At 39.0% G+C, this 24852-nt stretch overlaps 1 protein-coding gene across 4 annotated transcripts in view; it reads right to left on the reverse strand.

The window, feature by feature from the left end:
- Positions 1 to 6497: 6497 nt before the first annotated feature.
- The window catches only part of helq (helicase, POLQ like), a 29986-nt gene continuing 11631 nt past the window's right edge, over positions 6498 to 24852 (reverse strand). For 3 of the 4 annotated variants that reach the window (XM_042339386.1, XM_042339387.1, XM_042339389.1), the window contains 14 exons: positions 24254 to 24326; positions 23283 to 23380; positions 21449 to 21547; positions 19945 to 20090; positions 18459 to 18698; positions 17803 to 17944; positions 16208 to 16312; positions 14914 to 15139; positions 14192 to 14349; positions 13628 to 13726; positions 11387 to 11560; positions 9780 to 9893; positions 8527 to 8661; positions 6498 to 6964 (listed from right to left, as the gene is read on the reverse strand). In XM_042339386.1, coding sequence (XP_042195320.1) covers positions 6782 to 6964; positions 8527 to 8661; positions 9780 to 9893; positions 11387 to 11560; positions 13628 to 13726; positions 14192 to 14349; positions 14914 to 15139; positions 16208 to 16312; positions 17803 to 17944; positions 18459 to 18698; positions 19945 to 20090; positions 21449 to 21547; positions 23283 to 23380; positions 24254 to 24326 — 1992 coding nt within the window. In that variant the 3' untranslated portion in view covers positions 6498 to 6781. Of the gene's footprint in view, positions 6965 to 8526; positions 8662 to 9779; positions 9894 to 10815; positions 10946 to 11386; positions 11561 to 13627; positions 13727 to 14191; positions 14350 to 14913; positions 15140 to 16207; positions 16313 to 17802; positions 17945 to 18458; positions 18699 to 19944; positions 20091 to 21448; positions 21548 to 23282; positions 23381 to 24253; positions 24327 to 24852 lie in introns of those variants that run through there. The other variant, XR_006085398.1, reaches the window with a different exon arrangement.

Below are 24852 nucleotides of genomic sequence, written 5' to 3' on the forward strand. Positions count from 1 at the left end.
CATCGGCAATAGTTAGAAATTCAGGACAATCATTGGGAGCAGGAATTCTTCTCAGTTAGCTCCTGTTAGCGGCAGCCAAAGTCCTAACGGATAGGATGGTCCTAACTGGACAAGGAAGCTGGCCAGACAGTGCTATCAGTGGCAAGTTATTCAGTTTTAGCTGGTTAAACTCCAGCGTACCTCAATGTACACTCTGGGGTCCCCAAGCCTTGGCTCTTCCCAATCTGCTCATGATATTTTCTGTATTTAGGTAAGCAGGGAGCATTGCTCCAGCAAAAGAGTGTGCATTCCATTCCAGACATGGACATTTCCATGTATAGGCGGCTCACATATATGGAACTTTTAATCTGGTTTGGATACTCTTAAGAATGGTTCTGTGTATCCAATTGTGTCAGACATCCTGGCTGACCAAAAAATAGATCCAAACCAGAATGAGAGTTCCATGAGTGTGCTTTGGGGTACTGTCGGAATTTAACCAGTTAACGCCACATAATTTGCAATTTGGAGCACTTTTTGGCAAGCTTCCTTACTCATTAGGCTTGCACAGTTGCAAGGAGGAATTCTTATCCCTCAGGTCATGTTAATCCAGTAAACCCACTCAGCTCCAAATAACTTATCTTGCCTGGATTCCCATCTCACTTATTCAGAGAAGATAATGGATCTAATAAAGGTTGCTCCCTACCTTCCAATACAGGTGGTGAAAGAAAGGCAATTAACAGCTGTTAAAAGTAGTTTGTAGAAAAAGTTACAATTAACAGAAAATAGTAAGATATAAATTAAACTAAGGGGTGTCAATAAAGAAAGATGTTACAAGCGCATCTTATTTTTATTTAAAATTGTGCTTTTTTATATTTATTTGAGTAGGTTGAAGATTAATATTATAGTAATCTGATATTTTGCAGTCTACCCATGTGTTTCATCAGAGTCAGAGTGAAAAGAGAAAAAAAAGTATACAACTGGTACCAGAGGAGTCTATATATGCTTAATAACAGTGAAAAGGTAGAATCTTTCAGAGATTAACTATTGAAGCCAGGCTTTTTGTAATAGTTATTGACCGTAACATGAGGAAACTGTAAGTGGAACACTATATTTAATCACCGTACTAAATTCTATGGGAAGACAAAGCATATTGAGGAACAATATAATGTATCATTTACATGGTATTATTTATGAATTTAAAAGAAACAATCTTTTCAGATGAGAATACAAAATGAATAAATGTAAAACAATGAATAGCACCCCTGAAATACAAAATAAGATTTCAGTAAGGATATATAAAACTTTGCAAAGGTGGAACACATTAGTTACTGTGGCTGATGTATGCCAAGTAAGTTTGTGGCGCAGCAGTATCACAAATGTGGGTCATTTAGACTTACTGTGTTTAACAGAGTTAACAAGAGGCCCTCAACCATAGCCAGTCTTTTTTGTGTATAAGCTACCTTCGAAGAGATTGGAGTGCATTTCCACATAAATGTGAACAAAAGTCTGGGAGGTATGAATCTCACCATCCAGCACGAAATCCAGCCTGTGGCCCTATCTAAAGTTCGCCAGCACAAACAAGTCATCTGGAGACTGAACAAAAACTACTATCTACACACAATGTGCCTTTGATATCTCCTTGCTCAGTTCAAAGATGGGATTCAGTGTATATATAAGTGGTCAGATTTCACCACTCTTTAGTCAGCTTGAAGCTATTGCTTGGAAAATACACTAACTGGATCCCCTGAGGTACTTGAGATATGGCCACCATTCCTACGGCTATTACAGAACAAACTGTGTGATCGGTTTTATATCTATGTGGAGTCCTGTAGCTCAGTGGTTAGAGCACTCGCTTTGTGAGACACCTGAGTTCAATTCCAGGCAGGGAGAAACCTTGGGCAAGTTTCCTTACTCCACACGCCTAATGATAATCCCTCCAAAACAAAACAATAATAAATTGATCATTTTCAATCTACGACTGTTTGTGGGACATTGCTGTTCGCAATTGGCTGCCGCGTTCGCCCACAGATATACAGTCAATTCACTTTACAGTGTGAAGCGCTTTGGGACGTCCTCCGAACGTGAAAAGTGCTATATCAAATGCAAGGATTATTATTATTATTATTATTACAAGACTTCTACAATTCGAAGAAATCAAAATCTTTCAGACTTAAAGTTACTGAGCCTAAAAGTTACCAAGCCTAACTGATCCATCTTCTTGGATCACTTTTTTTTGTGTGCTCCAGATGTTATCCCCATCTATGTTTACTTAACTGCCTTTCCTTAAATAAATCTATTTTTAGTGTGTTTGAATAAAGTTTGTATCAGCTAATTTTCCTTAAGAGATTGGGAGCGCATCGGGGTTTATAGTCTAATATCTATAGAGGGGTTGCTGTTGGTCTTGAGATATTACCAAAAAAGTAAGTGATAGTAAGGTGCACCAACAGTGCCACTAATTCCATTCTCCTTTTGGTACTAACTACTTATCCCATAAACATATTTCAAAGTCTTATCTGCAGAAAAATTACCTGTGGAACTAAAGGTCCACCATCGAACATAAATACTTCAGCCTCAGTAAAATATTAACCAACAACTTGGATTTATATTGTGCCCCTCACACAGGGGAGCATCCCAGAGCGCTTGTCAATAGATGACTGATTTCTCCCACCTCTATCAGGAGATAAATAAGCTTTGCTACCTTGCTAGACCTCTTTCAATCTTCTGCAGGGCAGGCAGGCAGTGTAACAATACAGAAGATTGATTTAAATTTGTGGTAAACTAAATTGCTAGTAAATTTTCCCACATCTTCACTGCCCTCCTCTCCTTCCTAAACCTCACCCTTCATATAAACTCACCCACCCACAACCGTGGTCATGCCTTTGACCTTGTTATCACCCACGGCCTTGACATTTCCGACCTCAGCATAGTGGACAAGGCCATCTCGGACCACTTCCTTATCTCCTTCTCCTCCCACATCCCTCTCTCCTCCAACAAGCCCTCAACCATCCTCTGCCGCCCTTGGTAAAGGCTACCCCTCCAAGACCATCACAAAGGCCCTCACATCATCAAACATCCTATCCCTCTGGCCTTCCACCTGCGGAGATCCTGAAGCAGCCATCCAGCTGCTCCACGATTGTCTCTCTTCCACCTTCAACTCCCTCGTTCCCCTGAAATCCAGGACCATCTCCAAACCCATCTGATCCCCCTGGTACAACAACCATCTCTGCTGCCTAAAAACCCAAACCTGGCTGCTCGAGCGCAGATGGCGGAAAACTGGCCTGACAGCCCACCGCCAACTGTGGCTCGAGCATCTCCACAGCTACCGCCGTTCCTTGACACGCGCAAAAACGACCTTTTACTCCAACATCATCTTGGAGGCTAAACACAACTCTAAGATCCTTTTTTCCCCACCACCCACTACCTTCTCCGTGCCCCCCTTCAGGCCTCCTCAATCTTCATATCAATTGCCAAGTGCGAGGAGGTCATGGACTTCTTTTCATCTAAAATTCACAACATCCGCCATGCAGCCTCATCCACCTGCCCCTTGTCACCCACCACCACACCCTTTCTGTCCCCTCACCCTCCCCATCATCTGTTCCTACCACCATCTCCGTCCTACATTCCTTCCTCCCCATTTCTTCCTCCTCCCTCTCACCCACCATCACCTCCATGAAACCCACCACCTGCTGCCTCGAGCCCCTCCCCACCAATTTGCTGGTCACCCAGCTCCCCCTCCTCTGCCCACTACTGGCTGACATCATCAACCAGTCCCTCTCCTCTGGATCAGTCCCTGCCCCCCTCAAAACTGCTGTCATCACCCCCCTCCTGAAAAAACCTTCCCTAGATCCCTCAAACCCCAGCCACTACCGCCCCATTTCTAACCTGCCCTTCCTCGCAAAAGTCCTATAACGCGTTGTTGCCAATCAACTTCGTGCCCACCTCTCCTCCCACTCCCTCTTCAAACCCCTCCAGTCCAGTTTCCGCCCTGCCCACAGCACAGAGACTGCGCTTGTGAAAGTCACAAATGACATCCTCTCTATCCGTGACCAGGGCTCCCTCTGCCTCCTTGTCCTCCTGGACCTCTCCACGGCATTCAACACAGTCGACCACGCCATCCTCCTCCACCGCCTTTCCTCCGTCATCCACCTCAGTGGAACTGCACTCGCCTGGTTCGAGTCCTACCTCACAAACCGCCAGCAGTATATCTGCACAAACTGCTTCTCCTCCCGCTCTCACCCGGTTACCTGTGGGGTACCCCAAGGATCCTCCTTGGCCCCCTCCTCTTTCTAATCTACATGCTCCCTCTTGGGGATATCATCCGCAGATATTAGGTACATTTCCACATGTACGCGGACGACACTTAACTCTATTTTTCCACCTCTTTTTGCGACCCCCAGTCCCCTGATGTTCTGTCAGATCTCGGGGGCTGGATGAGTGCAAATTTCCTTCAGCTGAACATTGACAAGACGGCAGCCATACTCTTTGGCTCTCATCAACTTCTAAAATCTCACGGCTTTCACCTCCTCCACCTACCCGACCTCCCCCTAAAACTCTCCGAATCTGAATGCAACCTCGGTGTCAGGTTCGACCCCCAATTAGCCTCCACCCCCATATCTGGTCCCTCACCAGCACCACTTTCTTCCACCTCCGACGCATCACCCGCCTCCGTAAATACCTCTCTCCGAAAGCTGCTGAAACCCTGGTCCGTGCCTTTGTCACCTCTCGGCAGGACAATTCTAACGCCCTCCTCACCGGTCTCCCATCCACTACCATCCATAAAATCCAGATCATTCAAAACTCTGCCGTCCGCATTCTCACCCGCACCAAACTCCGTTCCCCGATCACCCCAGTCCTTGCCAGACTGCACTGGCTGCCTGTCCCAGAGAGGGTCGACTTCAAGATCCTCACCCTTGTCTTCAAATCCCTGCCCTCCTCTGCACCCCCCTACCTCTCTGACCTCATCTCTCCTCAAAACAGTACCTGTTGCCTTCGTTCCTCTGGGTCTGGCCTCCTCCTCATCCCCCGAGTCCTCCGTTCCACCCTCGGCGGCCGTGCCTTCAGCCACTATGCCCCGAGGCTCTGGATCTCCCTTCCTCACTCCCTTCGTCTCGCTCCCTCTCTTCCTATTTTCAGGTCTCGGCTGAAGACCTTTCTCTTCGACCGTGCCTTTGGTCACCTTCCTCCCCACCCCCCTGGCTCAGAGCCGGGATCCATTACTGTAAAGCGCTCTGAAACACCGTCCGGCATGGAGGGCACTATATAAATCCAAGTTGTTGTTACACTGATTGGCAAAAATAATAAATTGCTCTGTGTTTTTAATATTTTTGGGGTAGCATGACTGAAAAGGAGGATATTGCTTCTAATTTTTCCTGTACCTCCTGTATCCAAAAGGAATCAATTGGAAACCGATCAAATTTATTTGTGGGCAACATCGTTTAAAACTGACAATAGTATAAGGATAGAAACATCCACCACAAGCGTGCCCTGTGATTTCTATCAAGAATTCTAGCATATCCAGAAGATGCTTAAAACTTGCTGCTGGTGGTCGTTACATAAGAACAAGAGGGCCAAACTGAGAAGCAAGCCTTTGGGCCAATATACGAATCCTTACCATGTGTGAAATCGGTTAATCCAAATCCAAAGGGCTTCAACTACAGGGCACCACACTGGCTCAGTTGGTAGCAATGCCTTCTCTGAAGATCGTGGATTTAAGCCCCATTTTAGTACTTGAATGCATAGGCTGGCAATTCGGTGGTCTTGAGAGAGCGCTGCACTGTAGGAGGTGCCACCTTTCACATAAGATGTTCAACCAGGGGTCTTGTTTGTTCTTTAAGTGGACGTTCCCCAGCTCAGTGGCAAACTCTGCCATTATTCAGTACTCTTGAGACAATATCGCAATGTGAAGGCAAGTTGTTGTAGATGTTCAATATCCCTTGACAGTATAATAATTCTTGTATTCTATATACTGCCTATAACATTGAAACATCCCAAAGTGCTTCACAAGAAATTGCTGTTAAGTGTAGTGACTATGTATTTGTCGTCAGACACTGTTTGAGAATAAAGCTTCTACTGATGCCCCAGTCAACAATCCTCCAGTTTAACAACAACTACAACAACAGCAAAATTACATTTATAGAGCTCCTTTCAGTCGGGAGGACGTCCCAAAGAACTGATTTAATTGAACATTGTTTGTGGGAAGTTCCTACATGCAAAATGGTTGTTACATTCTCCTACAAAAAGAGCCACTACACTTGACAGGAATTACCTGTGAAGCACTTTGAATCATTTCAGTGCAATAAAGCATTCTAAAAATGAGCAACTTTTTAAAATTGTATTTCCATTATCAAATGCAAGGATTATTATTCACAGCAGGATTTTCAATGACTTTGGAAACCACTGTTAAGATTCACTGAATTCCTACACTATAACAAGCGGGGACTCTGCAGATTTAACATGTTCCATTTGTTAAAGTTATCAATACTCTTGGCCGCTCCCCCCTAAAAGTACATCTGAACACACAACATTAAAAATATATTTTATTTCAATTGCATTTTATAATTCTATAAAAGGGCTGTTAAACACAATGAAATTGTAGGAGGAACAGAAGCCCAATAAATTAAGACATTTGTATTGAATGATTACTCTTATTCTTAATAGTCTTTTTGGACTGACAACAATGTTTGCTGTAATTTACATGAGTCAAGACCTCATTCATTTGTGGAATAAGGTTGTATTTATGCATTTATTCCTCTGCTCCAGGAAATTCTAGTTGATGAAGTATGATGAAAGTTTAAAAAAGTGCCTATTTACAGTCATTATAATCATGGTTAAGATGGTAGCTGTGCACTCGGCAGGTCATTTGTTCTTTGTTCAGAGATTGTACAACTCTACATAGAAGTGACAGATTGTAGGGTAAATCGCTGGGCATCCTCAGAAGCTCTTCGACTTCTTCTTGTAAAGCTTCAGTTTTTTCGTTCAGGAGCATCTATAAATAGATGAATAATTCAGAATAATTTGTACTGACCATCTGCTTTCACTTCCATATTTGTCAAACACACTGTGCAGCTGCCAGTAATTTAGACATTTCTCAATTCTCTTAAATAACTGGAGAGGATCAGTTATTCATAGCCAACCATAAAGTTGGCTGCCATCCCCAAATTGCAGAATAGGAGCACCGTATAAGATGAAACAAGAAAGAACAGAAGATCTTAAACGTGATTTTGAATGAAGTAAAGAGTAAGGTAGGATTTGAATAGGGAGAAGAATGGTCAAATAAAATAGGAAAGAGAATGCGAAAGGCGAGGTAAATTAAAGGGAAGAAAAAAGAATGATAAGGTTAACAGAATTAGTGTTGAAACATTTCACATTTTAATTAGAGCCATATTTCAAGGATTTATTTTTGTAGTTTCAGATCAATGTGACATGATTAAAGCCACTTCTGACATTAGAGAAGCTTTATTAACTATGGCCTTTTGTTTCAGGATTGTAAGAGATTAACTAGTACAAGGAGGCCAGAGTTTTTCTATTCAGCCTGGCTCAGCTGGTAGCACTCTCAATGCTGAGTCAGAAGGTTTTGAGTTCAGGCCCAAAGTCGAGGCATCGAGCTCATAGTCCAGGCTGACACGACAGAGCAATGCTAGAGGAGCACTGCATTGCCAGAGATGCCTTTCTTTGGATGGGATGTTAAACTGAGGCCATTGGCCTGTTCATTGTGTTTGTGGATGTTAAAGATTCTGTGGCACTATTTGAAAAGAGAAGGGAAATTTCTCCTGGTGTCCTGGCTAACAAATTTCTCTGATAAAATTGATCATTCACTTCAGCTGTTTATGGGACATAGCTGTGCACAAACCAACTGCATCTTTGGCCTACAAATATGATCACTACACTTGTAAACCTGTGAAGCATGTTGAGATGTTTTGACATGAGGCAATACATATCAAATGCAAAGATTATTATTAATAACTGGTTTATTAAACAATTGGTTCATAAAGGCTATGTTTTTTTCCAATCTCCCAAATATTTATAATCTTTGCATTTGATGGAGCTCCTCATCATGCTTTCAAGATATCTCGAAGCGTTTCACAGGATTTTACTGTTAAGTGTAGTGACAGTGTATTTGTGGTCAAATACAGGAGGCAATTTGCACACTGCAATGTCCCACAAGCAGCCATGAAGTGAGTGACCAATTTTATTTGGAGGAGCATTGGCCAGGACACCAGGAAAAACTCCCTTCTTTTCGAATAGTTTTGAATAAGGATCTTTAACGTCCAGCTGAGCAGGCAGATGGGACCTCGGTTTAACATCTCACCTGAAGGACAGCACTCCAACACTGTAGCTCACCTCCACCAGTGCATTGGATTGTCAGCCTAGACTGTGACCTCAAAGTCCTGTTATGGGGCTTAAACCCATGATCTTCTGACCTAGTGACGAGACTGCTCAAGCTCTTTACTTAGTAAAGAAATAGCAGTACAGTACATGGCGAAATGCGTTACTATTACCCCAAAACAGACTGGGAAACTGGCCTTAATTCACAAACATGGTACTTACTTTAGCAGAGAAGACAATTTGTTTAGCCTGGCGTCGGGACAAATGTTCAATTGTCTTTACCAAAACCTCAGGGTTTGCATTGGCCAGATGACATAAAGATTTATAACCAGCATTGTACAGCTGACAAGCACGACCCTGCAACCAAATTAGTGAAAATGCTTGAAGGCAGCGGAATACAGATTTCCAATAACAAATCGATGCTTACCCTGTTAGTGTTGAAAGGCCTGGTTAATGGAGATTGATCTTGAAGAGTTGGCAATGGTTAAATAAAATACTTATTGAAAATTGATACTTTACAAAATGCATAAAATCTAAGATATAAATCTTGTTATACTGGTGTAGAAGTTGTGCTTATGTACAATTGCAACGTTCATCAAACAAAATCGAAAACTAGAGCTAAGCAAGGCTTCTGCTCCAAAATCTACATTAGTTCATATCCAAATTGTCAAGAATCAGGATTAATGTGGCCTCATGAATCAGACAGATATCTTACTGTTTCTGAATTGTGCTAAAACATTCTTTTTTTTAGTGTTATGAGTTTAGATAATGTGTTAACTGAACAATCACGTTAGCATTCATAATAAACTAATACTTTTCAATCAAGTTGATCTCTAGCAGCCATGCTATCTTCTTTGGGCACCATGTGAGCATTTCAAGAATTCAGACAATGCTGGTCTCTCATAATAATCTTTGCATTGGTATAGCATCTTACACATTAGGAGAATTTCCCAAACGCTTCACAGGATTGATTTTGAAGTGGAGTGACTGTATATTTATAAGTGAATGCGGCAGCCCAATTGCACATAACAATGTCCCAAAAGGGAAACGGGTTCAAAAAATGTCAGAACGGACTCAGTTGGTAATGTTTTCCTCTCTTGCTTCACTTAAATTATATATTATATAATATAAATATAATTTAAATATATTATATAAAAAAATATTATATTATAGTATATTTTGTGAAGCGCTTTGTGACATCTCAACAACGTGATAAGGCGCTTTATCGCTACATCAAATGCAAGGATTCTTCTTCTTCTTCTTCATATAACCACTTGTCTTAAGCGTTTCAAAATGTGGGGAAACCTAAACTCATGTTTCTAATACGAGAGTTCAGTTCTGGTGCACAGTTATTTTTTCACAACCAAATACATATATTATCACATGTGTCAGATGAATCATTGTTCAGGCAAACAACATCCTAACCTTATACTCCAGCACAAAGCTTATGAAAAGAATAACTCAGATCCACAAACCTCCATGACGCCTGATACCTCCATAAGAGGAACAAGTTCTGTTTTGACGCAGAATGAGAGCTTATGCGTGAGCTCTTTAAAGAGAGACCGATAAGCCCAGAACTCTTCTAATTCCTATTCAACAGCACAAAACAAGAACGATGATCAGTTTAAAATCCATCCCTCACAAAATACAACCCTGTTTAAGATGCTAAAGCCAGGATATGTTATTTGCTTTTTTTATTACCTGCAACCTGCATTTCTATGACAATTTCAAAAATATATTTGGGCTAAATGTTTGTGATTGGAATTTGGAATTCTGTTCTCTTTCAGCAGCTACACATAATGAACTACGTCATTTTAGGGCTCAGACTGTATTTTCCAGGTTTTTGCAAAATTCCCTTTGTGACTGGTCACGAAGCACACTCCAAATCGTATACTAAATAAACGAAAAAATAGTTTTAAAATGAAGCTCCCTTTCACCAGGTGAAAAGACATAATGACTTCTAGTGGGCGTTCTCATAAAGGCTAACAAAAACGAATTGATTCAGATTTAGTATATTGAACAATAAATGCTTCAATCCATTTTATTTCTGAATATACTGTACTCTAACTTCTACTACCCCAATACAGTACTAGAACACAGGGCTTCTAAATTGTGAATTAAAATTTACCAACTTCCAATACTCAAATTCTTTTTTACTGTTAAATTCTTTTTTACTGTTTTTCTTTTCTTTTAGTTGTACGATTTGGATTTTTAACAAATGAATCAATTTAAAAATACTATTTACCATTTCATAACTTTAAAAATATTATTCATTTCCTAAATATACAAAATACCTAGATATTTTAAAATTACACTATTAAAAAGACAGAACTCTACAGATGTTTTGTTTAAAAATATGTTTTGAAATAAAAAAAACAAAGAAACTCATTGGTAGAGAGAGGACAGTTGATTAAGATTTCAATCTTCTGTTAACATTAGGAATTTGTTCATGCAATTAAGTATTCAACGCGAGAAAGCTTACTGTATAAGGTGTTCACAAAGTCCTGTTACCCGCATATTTTTTTCCTACAGATGAGTTGTTGCAGATGAGTCGAATGTTAAATTGTCTGATATCAGTAACTTCCTCGTCATTCCATTCACGTTACGGAAGATGTTGCTAAACATGGCGACGGATCATTATCTGCCATGAAAATGATGGCATTCAGACCGATCCTCTGGACGTCTAAATACAGTAATCACTTGTACTGAATACAATTAAGTAAGTCTAAATACATTTATTATCATTCTTCCAAATGTTTCAGTTGTTGGTCAGTGCACTGTGTAAAAAAAAGGGGCTAACAGCAACTTTGTGAACACCCTGTAAGTCTAAAATCTCATGAATTTTCCGTGTAATTTTTCATTGTTGCTGAGTGCATAGAACTGAAAACTGCAATAAAACTACATCCGAGCAAACAATAAACAATAAACACCAAATTTATAAAGTTGTTTGAAAATTAGAATGAAAGAGCACTCATGAACCACAGGCAAATGTGCTCATTTACTGGAAAGAAAAATCAATTTATATTATAAATATTAAACATCACAGAAAGAAGATACATAAAATTGCTGCCGATACAGGTACCTCACAGAAATGTAGAACAGAAGAGGAGAAAGCTGCTGCTGAATTTAGCAGATTTTGCACAAAGCCTCTGGGCAAGTTGAAGTTCAGTGCTACAGTCCATATATTCACCTCTTTGACCAGGGAATAAAGCACCAGGGAGAGGTAGAACTGGCTTACCACAAAGCCATCTACAGTCTGCAGGAAAAGCATAAATGAATACAATATTTAATACAAATGCACTCAATTTGCGGGGTTGCACTGATGTTAAACACAACTGTCCTGGGTGAGTTATCTCAGTAATTTTAAAACCTAGATAAGATTTTTTTTACTTGGCCTGATGATATCGTTGCTGAGCAGTAAATCACTGCAGCAACGTGAACTGACTGGACTGTTATTTATCATTTAAAACCCTAAGGAATTTCTCCACATTGTGGTGGAGCAACAGGGGTCATTTTACAAACTCCAAAGTCTAAACAGTGACTGAAGCGAGAGTTTATTGAGGTGCTAAAAGGTCTGCGTGTACCACATCACCTCTCGGTTCGGGTTAACTGTTCAGAAGAGAAGGTTGATCAACTTTTAATGCAGTGGTGCAGGACAATGTCTGCTGGTGATTCCAACAAACAACAATGGTGATCCATGATTACTTGAATTACCCATAACAAATCTGTCTGTGTTTACACCATTTCTCAGTATTATTACACCAAAGAGTACATCCTGAAACATGGTAGAAATTCAAAATATCATAATGCTCTCCAGCAGTCTAGAGATATTTATTGGTACCAACAGTGAAATGGGTGATATGCAATACCTATTACAATACAAATTTACATTTACAGTAAACTCCTGGTTTACTGGACTCTGGGTATCTGAAGTTCGGACCTAGCTGGACCGGGCCAGAAATGGAAATTCTTTTAAAATTTTTCCGGTAGACTCCCATTGGCCCCACTCTCCTAACACGCCTCCCCACCTCACTGAGCATGCTGGCCTTCAGATGCCAGCTGGGGATATCGACTTTGACTTGGTTTGAATCCCGCAAGCAGAAGATAGGCTTATTCAAACAATAACAATGCCAGAACAGGCATTTACCAGCACTTTAAGGCACCAAAAAAGCCAGTAAATGCTAATACCGGCATTGTAATTACAACTTAAGACAGAAATCCTGGCTCGCTGGACCGGATTTCTCTCCCATTGGTCCATCCAGCCGGGGTTTTAGTGTATATAATGCCTTTCATGTCAGGAGGATGACCTGAGTTGCACACGATCTGTAGGATACTTAAGCATCCTTCTGTAGCCTATTGCTGAGGATCAAACAGACAGCAGAGCAAATTACCTCAAAATCCTCCTGAATAATGCAGCTCGGGTCAGCATTTCAAGCCAACTGAAGCTCAGCGGGCCCATAAGTAAAAACATTAAAGCTGGAGCTCTCCAGCCCCAAAGGTAACATTAAACTATAAACAACAACAATAATTTAACTCCAACCAAATTAGTGTGAAGGCAATGAACCAGTATAATGAAAGCCTGAGAAACCTAGGATACATGATTTTGGAAAGGGCGAAGTCACCACATTAAAAAATGAATATGATGCTGTAAAGACTACAGATATTGAACTCGATCATCCTCCAGTTTCGTGAAAGGTGTCTAAGGTGTCGTAAACGTGTCACCAAAACCTTGGTATTCAATGGGAGAATATGGTTCTATCAAATTGTTAAGTTGCCGCAGTAATCCAAGTGGTGAGAAAATAATAGCAAAATTACTTTCAATAACTCATGGAACTCACAACTTGCTTGAAAACATACTGTTCAGAGCAATATAGAACTAGAAAATGGAGGCAGTATGGAGATAATATGAGGGCCAGTTTATTGTATGGTTGTCAGGGATGCTTGCTGGGCAGATATAGGTATTTGAGTGTATTCTATGTTATTTATTATGCCACAAAATACTTTTACATGATGATCCAATTCCTTGAAGATGTTATTAAGACCTTTGAATACATTATAATAACTGCAGTAAGATATTAAATTTTGGGGCATGGGCAATCTTGGGCAGTGAGTAATGTGGGCAATCATCCAATAATCCTTACATTTAATAATCTAGCAAAACTTTCCCAAAGGCAGTGAAATGCTCTAGGGAAATTAACTTTTGTAGGGTATGTGGAACAGTGAGTGAAATCAATTGCTCGGGAATGGCTCCCTAATAATTCTTCACAAGGAAGCCTGCACATTTTTCATGCTAATTGGAATAATTTTGTCACAATTTCCTTACCGTTTTCACAGCTTGTCCGGATGCCTTCTTTGTAAGGAAGCTCTCTTGTATGCCCATAAGGGTAAATACTCTCTGCTCAATTACATCTAGCTGATGAAACTGTAATTGAAGTAAAACATTTACTGAATCCCACAGTCAGAAGCACAGGGTAGTTAACTCCTCTGTACTCATTAGATTCATAGTATTATTTCTCAGACTTCTCAAGCCAAACCAATTGTTGGTTCCTAACAAAGCCAAACTAGATTATCCGTTATATAACTGTTTCAACTGTGACTTTTCATACCTTGCATCTCCAAACTCTAATCTTTCAGTATGTGCTTACACAAAAGAAACTAAAGCTAATTAGAGATGCATTAGATATAAGAAGTAACTTTTCTGTTATGAGATTGGGTTATGAGATACCCAAACTGTCTTGGATGCATTATTGCATAATGTACTTTCAATATTCTGTTGAAGGTTAAACCAATGTTTTGTTCACTTTTATCAACACAATATGGATGACTATTATGTAGTGTTTATGTCATTGTCAATGGCATACCAAAGCCCTGTTTAGCTATCTTTTACCTGCCTAAAAAAGATCATCCAGTCTGGGGTGCATTGGGATACTAAATCATATGGAGTCACCAGGTAGATGAGATGAAGGTAGTTACTAAGCACTAGACCCTCCAAACCTTTCTTCAAGTTCTTGTACAAGACATCGCAGTATTCCAAGTCGATTGATCCTGGGAGCAAAACAGCATATTAGTGAAACCAATAAAAAAACTTCTGCTATGGAAAAACTCTCTTGCGTTGATTAATTGATTTATTTCACTGTCACTATTTTTATGGGATTTACAATAAACTGAAAAAAAATTACGTCCTTCAATTTATGTGACTGGTTCGAGGTATTAATTCTTTTCCTTTTCAGCAGTGTGGAGACTTACCATATCTGATACGGTTGCAGACTCAGTCTAAGTTGCCTTTTCCTTGTTGACACACCTCTACATAACTAACCACCACTACTGCGGGAGTTACATAATTGATCTATGCTCTAGTCTTAGTTTGAGGCCTGCTAATGTTACAGTTTGTGTCTTCCATTTATTTCCATGATATTTTAAAATCAATTCCTTTAATAACTCAGTTCACCGCCACACTGCACTGCCCTGTTCAAAACCACATTTCTTTCAGAGCATGAGACACAGTATTTTTTGAGGGATCACTGAACTGTAAATGTTGTAGAATTAATATGTTTGGGTGTTGAAGATGAAAAGGAATTCAGTTGCCAAAGGTGGGAATGCCGAGCTCACCTTTATAAGTAGCGTGACCCAGCGTTGTCACTTCTAAAGTGTGGCGTATTTCCTGTTCACTGCTTTTATGGGATACTTTGTCACTTATTAGACCCTTTTCGATCAACAATTCCAGGGTTTGCTTTGTGACCTCCCAAAGGCTTTTCCCATCAGACAGCTGTTGCTGCTGCACACTAAACAGAGTGCCAGACAAGAACCGAACAATTTCTTCAGGTGTCTGGGTAATCTTTTATAAAAAAAAACAATCTTAATGGTTTTCAAACAGAGGCAAAGAATACCTTTTTAATCTTATTAAAAAAAGTTGAATAAACTACTTTTAAGACAACATTACAGTAAAAATGTCTTAATATAATTTCCATTAAGAAAACAAGCATTTGAAATTAGATTTGAAAGTGCCAATGTCATTTTGTTAAAATCAAATTTTGTCTCTCAAGTAAATCGAAAGTGATGTAGTATGCAGCTTTCACTAAAGCAGTATAAATTGAGGCTCGAGTTAGCACAAATCATTCTGGAGCCTTTTTCCTTACACCACCCGAAGAAGATAATTCAGGAGTACCTTACTACACTGTAAATACAGGGACTGCTTATTAATGTTGTTATATAATTGGTCATGCAACTCGCTCTCACCCAGAACGTTCAGATGTGGTTTCTTTTCTCAGTCCAGGAGTGAAGTGAAGCAGGAAGTGTATAAATCACGCTTCCAACTCCACATTGCTCTACTGCTGAAAGCAAAGTCACTTCCAACAGCGTAAACACAATATATGATTCAACCAAGTAGGATGTTTAAGTAACAAATCAATAACTAAATAAAGTAAATCATTAAAGACAAAATAAGAATTTTGTGAGAATGATATGTCATTGGGACTACAATGTCATCCTAAAGAAGCAGGATTATAAAATATCCTCAATGTGAGACTTACGTTTCAAAACATTCCAGCAGCGATTTTAAACATAAATTTCATTTGTTCCCCCTCCATTCCTTCAGTGTGTGAAAGTACAGCAACGTGTGGGGAGGCTAGAACCTGACCCACATCCTCTCTGGAGCTGCCTAATGTGTGGTCATGTTATAGCACATTTTTGTATGCTTGTTCATTCAAATAAAGTGATAAATAATACCAGCCACTGAATCAATGATGTTCCCATACGTACAGAGAATCAAAAAGTTACAATCTTTTTTTAAATAAGGTGATGCAACATATATTTTTATTTGATTCGACAATCCGTTAGGCAACACTAACATGCAAATCCACTTAAGTGCAAAGATTTCCCGCATACAAGAATACAATCCATGTACCTTTAGCCCAATTAAGGACAGCAGCAAAGCTTTAATTCCTTTTCCATGGTCACACAGAAGGTTGCTGTAACAACCTTCTGATGGTCTGCTTACTAAATCTGTCACCTGGAGAAAGCACATCACAATTTAATAAAACCAAAACCTCATATGAGTAGGAGTGCTATCTTCCATGCTTGCACTCAGCTTTATCACACAATTAAAATAAATGAATTTTCCACCTATTTTATGGAGGCGATTTTCAGATGTGCTTTCGAAGAGAAAGATAATGAGTTTTCTGGAATTCATTGAACACACAGATCATACTCGTTCAAAACTGAAGAAGTTAAATTCCAAGATTAAAATATTTAGAATATGTGAAAAATGATCTGAATAAGGAGTTATGTACTGTACTGTTTATAAATGTAACAAGAATGATCATTGCATTTGATATAGCGGCTTTCATATTAGGAAGACGTCTTCAAATTATTTACTGTATGGTGACTGTATCTTATAGGAGAGTGCATTAGCCAATTGCACACAACAATGTCCCACAAACAGTAATAAACTGAATGTCCAAATTAAAGAAACTATGTTTGGGGAACAGATCTGAACTCAAAATGATTAGCTAAATCTGTGAAGTTGCACTGAAAAGGTACCGAGTTTATTAATGCAAATGGTTCTTAAAACTTCAACTAATTAATCTTTGTACGTATATTAGGAATGTAACCTCCATCCCACCTTAAAATCTTACCTCAATATTGCTAGGCAGGACTGAAAACACACATTTAAATCAAGCTTTAATTTAAGCCTCAGTCAGAATGGTGCAAATGTAAAATATAGAAATAAGCACTTCTAATCTCTCCCAAGTGTACACTTTATATACCATTAATCACTGAACTGCTAATTACCATTTTTCATAAAGAGAAAACTAAGATGAAATGTGATATAATAACAACTAAGCATTTTTTCTTAATTTAAAATGTACCCGCAGTAGGTCTCTTACACCACTATATATTCCTTGATTGAAAAAGTAGATAAAAATAATATTAATAATAAGGGGCAGGCAATTATAGGAAGAAATTGAATTTGTGTCAAAACATCAACTCCTTTCTGTGTGTTTGTTTCAAATCCCTATTTCTGAAGAATAATCCTCATCTAAATACAGCACTTTCCACAGAAGGGGCAGCCACTCCTCTCCACCACTCTGGATTAGTTCTCACTATAGTTTGCACTCTTTCTCAAGTTTTGCTTTTGACAGTACACAGGAAGATTTTTGAAGAGTACACAGCAATATTTTGGCAAACGAATGACTTGGATGTAGGAGCCCTATAAAATGACTCTGACACAGACTACAACTGACCAATATTTCATGCAACTATTTGCAAGGTTTTACTGACTAAGTCTTACGAAACAGCCATTCATTCTTTGTGATACATTTTCACAAAAGGCTGGTCAATCAAGTTCTACAGAGGAACCCTATAGAAGGTTATTCTTGATAGATAGTAGATGTGCTGGAGCACACTTGGAAAACACAGTCCTAAGAATACATTAAGGTAATTAAGGTAATAACTAATTACAACTAAATCTCAAATAAGTTATACTTAAAATGTCACTACCATCTGTTTGTCTTTCTCTTGCACTATCAGGATGCTCTCTCCTTCTGAATCAATGCCAGCCCGACCAGCCCTGCCAACCATCTGTTTGTACTGATTCCTCTTTAGAAAATCTCTGGCAATATAAGGCGATCTCAGAATAACCCTATAAAAACACAAAGAATAAGTAAACTGAGAATGTTACATTTTGAATTTCAAATAGCAGTCATCTCAAAGAACAGCAAAAACAGAGTTTGATAATTCTTTGATTTATTCGGTCAATTTAATTTTCAGGTGAAGAATGTAATTGACTGATTATTTCCTCATTGTTCCACATACATATTGCTAAGTCAGCAAAGACATTTCTCAGTGTCTGGAATGGAATACGTACTCTCTCCTTGGAGGGATGCTCCCTGCTTTCCCAATTCTGGAAAGTATTAGGTGCAAGGCTTGGGTGTGTGTTAGGCAATGCTGAGGTTTAACCAGCTAGTTTGGGCATCAATAATCCTTTATTAAAGTAATATTGACAATTCAAACCGTGATGAGAATAAATTGCATTCTTCCAGCATATCATTAGTATGTAAATGTCTTCAATTGCAAATAATGCATATGACTGATCCAACACTTTGCAATTTTCAAATTATGTTGTTTTAGATGTATCGTAATAAAGTGGCACTAACCTTCGACCAGGGAGATTAACACCAGCAGCTAATGTTGATGTACATGTTAGCACACAGAGTATTCCTGCAGAATAGGCCTCCTCTATAAGCCGTCTTTCATCATTTGTTAGGCCACTGTGGTGGTACGCTATTCCATATGGCACAGTTTTGCATAAAATGGGACAGATACTTCCATTTCCAATGTTTTTTAACTCTGCGATACAATCATGCTTTTCTTTCTTCTTCAGGTTTGCAAATGATCTGGTAAAAAACATTGAATAGATTAATTTTGAAAACAAAACAGAATAATGAACACCAATGGCTTGATATTTCTCATGGTTTTAGCCTTAAGACCATTTTCTTAAGATCATGTAAGATTTTGGAAATTTCTTAAGTATGTTAGTGTAAAACTGAAAACTGGTTTCCACAATCCTTTCTTACGTGGTTCTAAATTGAGACTGAAATTAAGGAACCTGAATTGTTTGGAGGCTGCTTTAGCAGTGCAAGAAGATAAGAGAATTCTATTTACGTTCAGAGGAGATATTGAGGCAAGAATGTCAATAGAAGTAGTAACAAGAAAGTAGTCATTGATTGCAAGTTAATAGTTCTTAAATTAGACTTGCAAGAAAAATTCCAAAAGTGAATCTTTGAAGAATTGAGATAAACATTATGATTGAACCATTAAAGGGTACAGAGAAGATCAACATCTATTATAAATCCAGTACAATGCATAGGATGTGACAACAGCAACTTGCATTTATGTAGCTCCCCACGCAGGGTAGTGTCCCAGAGCACTTGACTTTAGCTGTTGCATTGAGTGTAAATGTTATGTGGTGGGATCATCTGAAAACTAGTAAATGAATGCAGAATGAAATCAACAGCAAATGATTGGATATGACTGGATGATGAGGGGAGGCGATCTTTGATGTAGAGAAGTCACAAAATAGAAGAAAGCACAGAGCTCTATTTGAAGGAAAAATAGTTCAGAGGAAGAACCATCAACTACAGAATGTAAACAGCAATTTGAAAGGAAATTAAATCGACTTGAACATAAATTTGTTGGTAATTTGTTTACACTGCTAGATTGCGTCAAACGCTTTGTGGTCGACCAAGGCAATGATGAATAAATCATTAAAGATTCATATCTGGGTTTATTATTGAGAATTATCCTTACACTTGGTGTAGTGCCTTTCACGTCGGAGGGATGTCCCAAAGCACTTCACATGATATACTGTAAAATAGAGCGACTTACAATAGAGTGTGTGTGTTTTGTGGGTGAATTAGTCTCTAAGGTTCTGTTTCACATGGGCAATGAATGTATCAATTGTGCCATTGAATGTGACTTGAATGAACGATCAGAATGGAGTGCCAATAGGCAGACAGCTGTGTGAACCAGCAGAAAGGAATATAAATGCTTGTGCAGTATATGCTTAGCTTGGTAACGACATCTGAGTGAAAAAAATGTAATCCAAGTTCCAGTTCAAATTCATATGCAATGCATACATACTCGTTTAAATACTTGCAGAGCAGTTTGGCCACATTTTCACAGTTCTTTTTGGTGGGACAGAAGACAAGGCAGGAATACTTCGGAATAACTTCTGTCACCAGTGCAATCAGGTGATCTGGATCCACCTTTTGCATATTACTAGAATACTACGGAAGAGAAAGTAGAAGAAATCAAATGTAAAAAATCTGATTAAAAGGAAGTACGTTTATACTGAAATGCCCATTAAGCTTTTACTTGCAGTCCTCACAAGAGACGAGAGAGCAGAAGGCGATGAACAATAGAAAAAGCTCTCAATGGGAACAGTGACTAATGAAGTTCCATAGAGTTCCATCGTGGGCCCCTGCGGTTCAAATTATTCATCAAAGACAGAGAACACTTCTCATAATATTTCAAAATTTGCTGGTAATATCAGGCTACTATGGATAGATTTACTGACATGAGGAAGATCTGGAACAATTAAGCATATGACCCAAGGAATGGCTTTATGCAGATAGATGGATAAGGTAATGCTTATTGGACCAGTAAAGAGCAAATATGGTCTCTTGATGAAAGTGAGTCCATTAGCAATGATGTGAAGTAAAACGATTTGGGAGTGATTATTGATCATTCGCTGAACGTTTCTTGGCAATGAAAAGTGGCTATCAACAAAGCTAATGAAATACTAGGTTACATCTTGAGCTCATTAGACTATAAATAAGAAGAAGTTACTTTAACCTTTTATAGATCACTTTGGGACCCTCTTCAATTATGAAAACGAAAAGCTGCTGAGAAGGGAATTAAAGCTTCAACATGTTGCAATGCACTGCAATCAAAGGGAGCTAAAAATTTGAACATACCATTCCTTTCGCATAGACCAAAGGAGGAACATTCATGTCATTGATGTTAACTGGCTACAAATAAAGCACCTTTACTGTGGTATTAGAGTCCATGTAAATTGTCATGTAATTTTCCAAAAGGCAGCATAATCTTCAATTTTAAGACAGTGGTCTTAAGGCTAAGACCATGTGAAATTTTAGGTATGTGTAAGTTTTTTTAAAGCAAAATGAAACTATTAATCACGATGCTGTGACGTTGTGAGTGTTTATTTGCATGTGCACCACAATATGTTCCTGATTGCAGGCAATGGTAGGGAGTTGGAGGAAAAAGAGCGTATATTACATAAATTGTCACATTACGCAGTGGAGAAATACATTATTAATTGGTCTGGGATTCATTCCAGTTTACATCCATCCAAGTGCGTAGATACATAACAGCTGATGCCTGGGAACCATTGAAAACAAGAACAATACCTTGCATTTCTATAATGCCCTTCACATAGGGGTCAGGCCAATACAAGTTATAATGAGTTACATAGAGTGATATGACACGGAAAATGGCCATTCGCAGAGAAGATTTGTTTAATGGTACTGCACAATCCTGCAAATTTACCACTACCACCATAGTAACTGAATAATAACTATTCTAATCACTTTTGAAAGGTGAAGTATCTCACAACATTCTGTACCTTATAATTTAAAACACGGGAAAACGTAAACCTGTCTTCAGTTTTGTTGTCCACCTCGTAAATACTATCGTGAATTTTTACATATTCTTTTAACTGGACCTGAAAAGGAACATTTTAAAAATATTTAGCAAAAAATTTAAAAGTTCACAGTGAGAATTATTGTGCATTGATTCAACTTGGATATCAACAGCCTTGCAATAAATGACACAACAAGTTTGATCATTCGGTGATAATTTCACAGGCATCAATTAGAAATAAGCATCAATGCAGTTCATCACACACACTGCAGCAGAACGAAAATCAGAAAATCACATGGCTTTGACAGAGCAGCAATGAGTCAGATTTTTAAAGCAGGGGGCAGCAAGGAGCTATGATGAGCACATTTTATAATTAATGATTATTCCCATGCAACCAGCATTCTCTGAGCAAATTCTAAGTGTTACATTATCCCGCAATGACATCCCTCACATTGATGAAGATGCAGTTCATTGAAACACAGAGTAAGGCACCATTATAATTTAGTAGTTCGGGTCCAGAATATCCTAACCTGCCTTAAAGCACATGAACAGGAAGAGGATATTTAGCTTCTCAAGCCTGCTCCATCATTTTCTTAGATCATGGCTGCTTAGTCATGGAGTCCAATCATCTGACAGTGCTTCCTTGGCATGACACCACCAATTAGTGTTGTGTGAGTTAAGGCGGGGCAACGGGACCAAATGAACACCTTGTTCTGACAGCCAGTACAGACTTGATGGGTCGAAAGGCTTCTTCCTGTAATGTAACTTTCTATGATTCTATGAATGCCAGTCAGCCCCCAGTGCTATAAAATGGTTGACATCCGGGTCATCAGATTGCACCGCCAATACTTCCTGCACACTGTGCAGCAGGTTAGGTTGCACATTGTGATGATGTGCAACCAAAGTTACGAGTGTGCATCGTCACCTCCTGCGCGTGCGTAGCTCTGGAAGCTGTCCACAGGATCCACAGTGTAAGAGGACCATGTGATTCACTATAAAAATAAACCTACTATCTAAAGAAGCGCATTATAATGGAGTTCTACCTTATTCCCCAATTGTAGCAACAGTTAAAGCTAACTTTTAAAAATAATCCTTGCATTTACATTTGATATAGCGCCTTATCACATTGTTGGGACCTTTCAAAGTGCTTCATAGGATTTACTGTAAAGTGGATTGACCGTATTTTGTGGTGAAACGTGGCAGCCAGTTTGTGAAAGGCAATGTCCCACAAACAGCCATGGAGCGAATAACCAATTTTATGTTTGGGGGATTGTTGGCCAGGACACTGGAAGAAACTTTGAATAGTGCCATGGGATCTTTGATGTCCACCTGAACCGGCAGACGGGACCTCTTCTCATCTCTGACAATGAAACATTCCACAAGCACTGCACTGGAGTGTCAGCTTAGACTATGTGATTCAAAGTCCCGACATTAGGCTTGAACTCAGGGCCTTGAACTCACCTTGTAACTCAGAGGCGAGAGTGCTACCACTGAGCAAGGCTGACACCCAATTTGATGCAGTTTCCACATCATGACAATAAACGTGTAATACAGTTCCGGTTTTAGAAACATACATTTTAGGTAAAGTTTCCTTCTCCAAGATGCTATACAGTAGAACCACGTGAACACAGGCTTTGTTATAACACCTATTTTCTTATAATAGGAATGACCTTTGGACCCATGGTAGAAGAGAGGATATATTAGTGTAGGTATGCAACTTGTAAGTTTACTATATACAGCATTAGCCAAAATTGAAGTCATATTACATTTAAATGACTATCATGCAGAGAAGTTTTATTACTTTTCATCTTACTTACAGGTCGAAAGTTATTGGTGTAATGTTCTGCGTCCAGAAAACGCTGCAAATCACCAACATTATTCAGGGTCGCACTCATTCCGATAATCTGTGTAATTTCTAGAAAGTCGAAATATTACAGTGAAATGGAGGGGGATAGTTGATGGGAATAGAATAGATGGGGGCTCAAGTGAAGCATAAACACTGGCACAGACTATATGAACTGAATGGCCTCTTTGCATGAATGAACACTCCATCCAATTCTGTGTGAATACATTGGGCTGGGTTCTAGCTCGTCTTTGAAAAAAGTGGTCTCGGAGTCAATTAATTAAAGAAAGTACTGAGTACTTGTACTCAGTGTATAGTGTATAGTGCCTTATATGTCAAAGAGTCTGAAAGTGCTTTACAGTAATTATCTTAATGTTATTGGTACTGTTTTTGGTAGACAAATCCATCAGTCACTTTATTTGAAAGGGTAATCTATGTTGGTCAGGATTAATGTCATAGGATCTTTATTGTCCACCAGAGGACAGGCAGACAGAGACTTGATTAATGCATCATCCAAAGGATGGCACCTCTAACAAAGCAACGCTCCCCAAGTGCTGGAGTAAACAGCATATTCCAAGTCCTAAATGGAGCTTAAACCTACAACCTTGACCTTCAGGCAAGAAGGCTACCAAATTGAGCCAAGCTGAAACCTCGACTTCCATCCATTCCACAAGTGAATGTGAATCGCCCTACATCACTCTTAAGCACGTTTTAGTGACCAATTACATAAATCTTGGTCAAATCAAAGTTCTCTTGCTGCACTGCTGAACTGTAGCCCCTAGCAGATCAATGAAGAAGGGACACAGATGATGTCAGTTAGAACAACAGACAAGACTGTCTTATCCCCCATAGCAAGGAAACTAAATGAATGCTTAGAAAAATAAGAGGAAGGTGAAATTAAGTAAGAACTGTTGGTCAGTGGATATATGTAATAACATTACATACTGCTTGTGTAGAAAATTTTTGACAGAGTCATCTCTAGTATAGCTCCACGGCTTCCTTCACCGAGCATATGCAACTAAGACGAAAAGGAACAAAAATAGCATTAATATATTTAACATTAGATACTGTGGAATAATCAACCCTTGAATTCATATTGATATTCGTTTGTGACTGTTTTTTTCAAAAAGAAATTATGAACACGGAACATTAATTCATACACAGAGGAAATTTAACTGAAATATGCTGTTTGGGTTAAAAATGTTACCCTCTTTTATGATTTATTGGATACTCGCTCCATTACACTTTATAGCATAACATTCCATGTAAGGCATCAGTAAACAAGATAAACGTAATGCTGAACCATCTTGCCAAATCAGTTAAACTCAGTTGAAAATAGCAATGGCAATAATTTATAAGATGGGCTTTGGTCACCCTTAAACACATAGATCATCTGATCATCACTCATGTGAATTCAAACTGAAAGCGTATGTATCTAGCTCACTTGTTTCCACACGAGAGCACTGACTTGAACAGAACGACTTGAAATTAGCTTTTTTCCCCCACTGACAAATTGTTAGGAGATAGAATATTCTGGACTTGAT

Source organism: Callorhinchus milii, unplaced genomic scaffold (genome assembly GCF_018977255.1).
Source record: "Callorhinchus milii isolate IMCB2004 unplaced genomic scaffold, IMCB_Cmil_1.0 Scaffold1, whole genome shotgun sequence".
Taxonomy (NCBI): Eukaryota; Metazoa; Chordata; class Chondrichthyes; order Chimaeriformes; family Callorhinchidae; genus Callorhinchus; species Callorhinchus milii.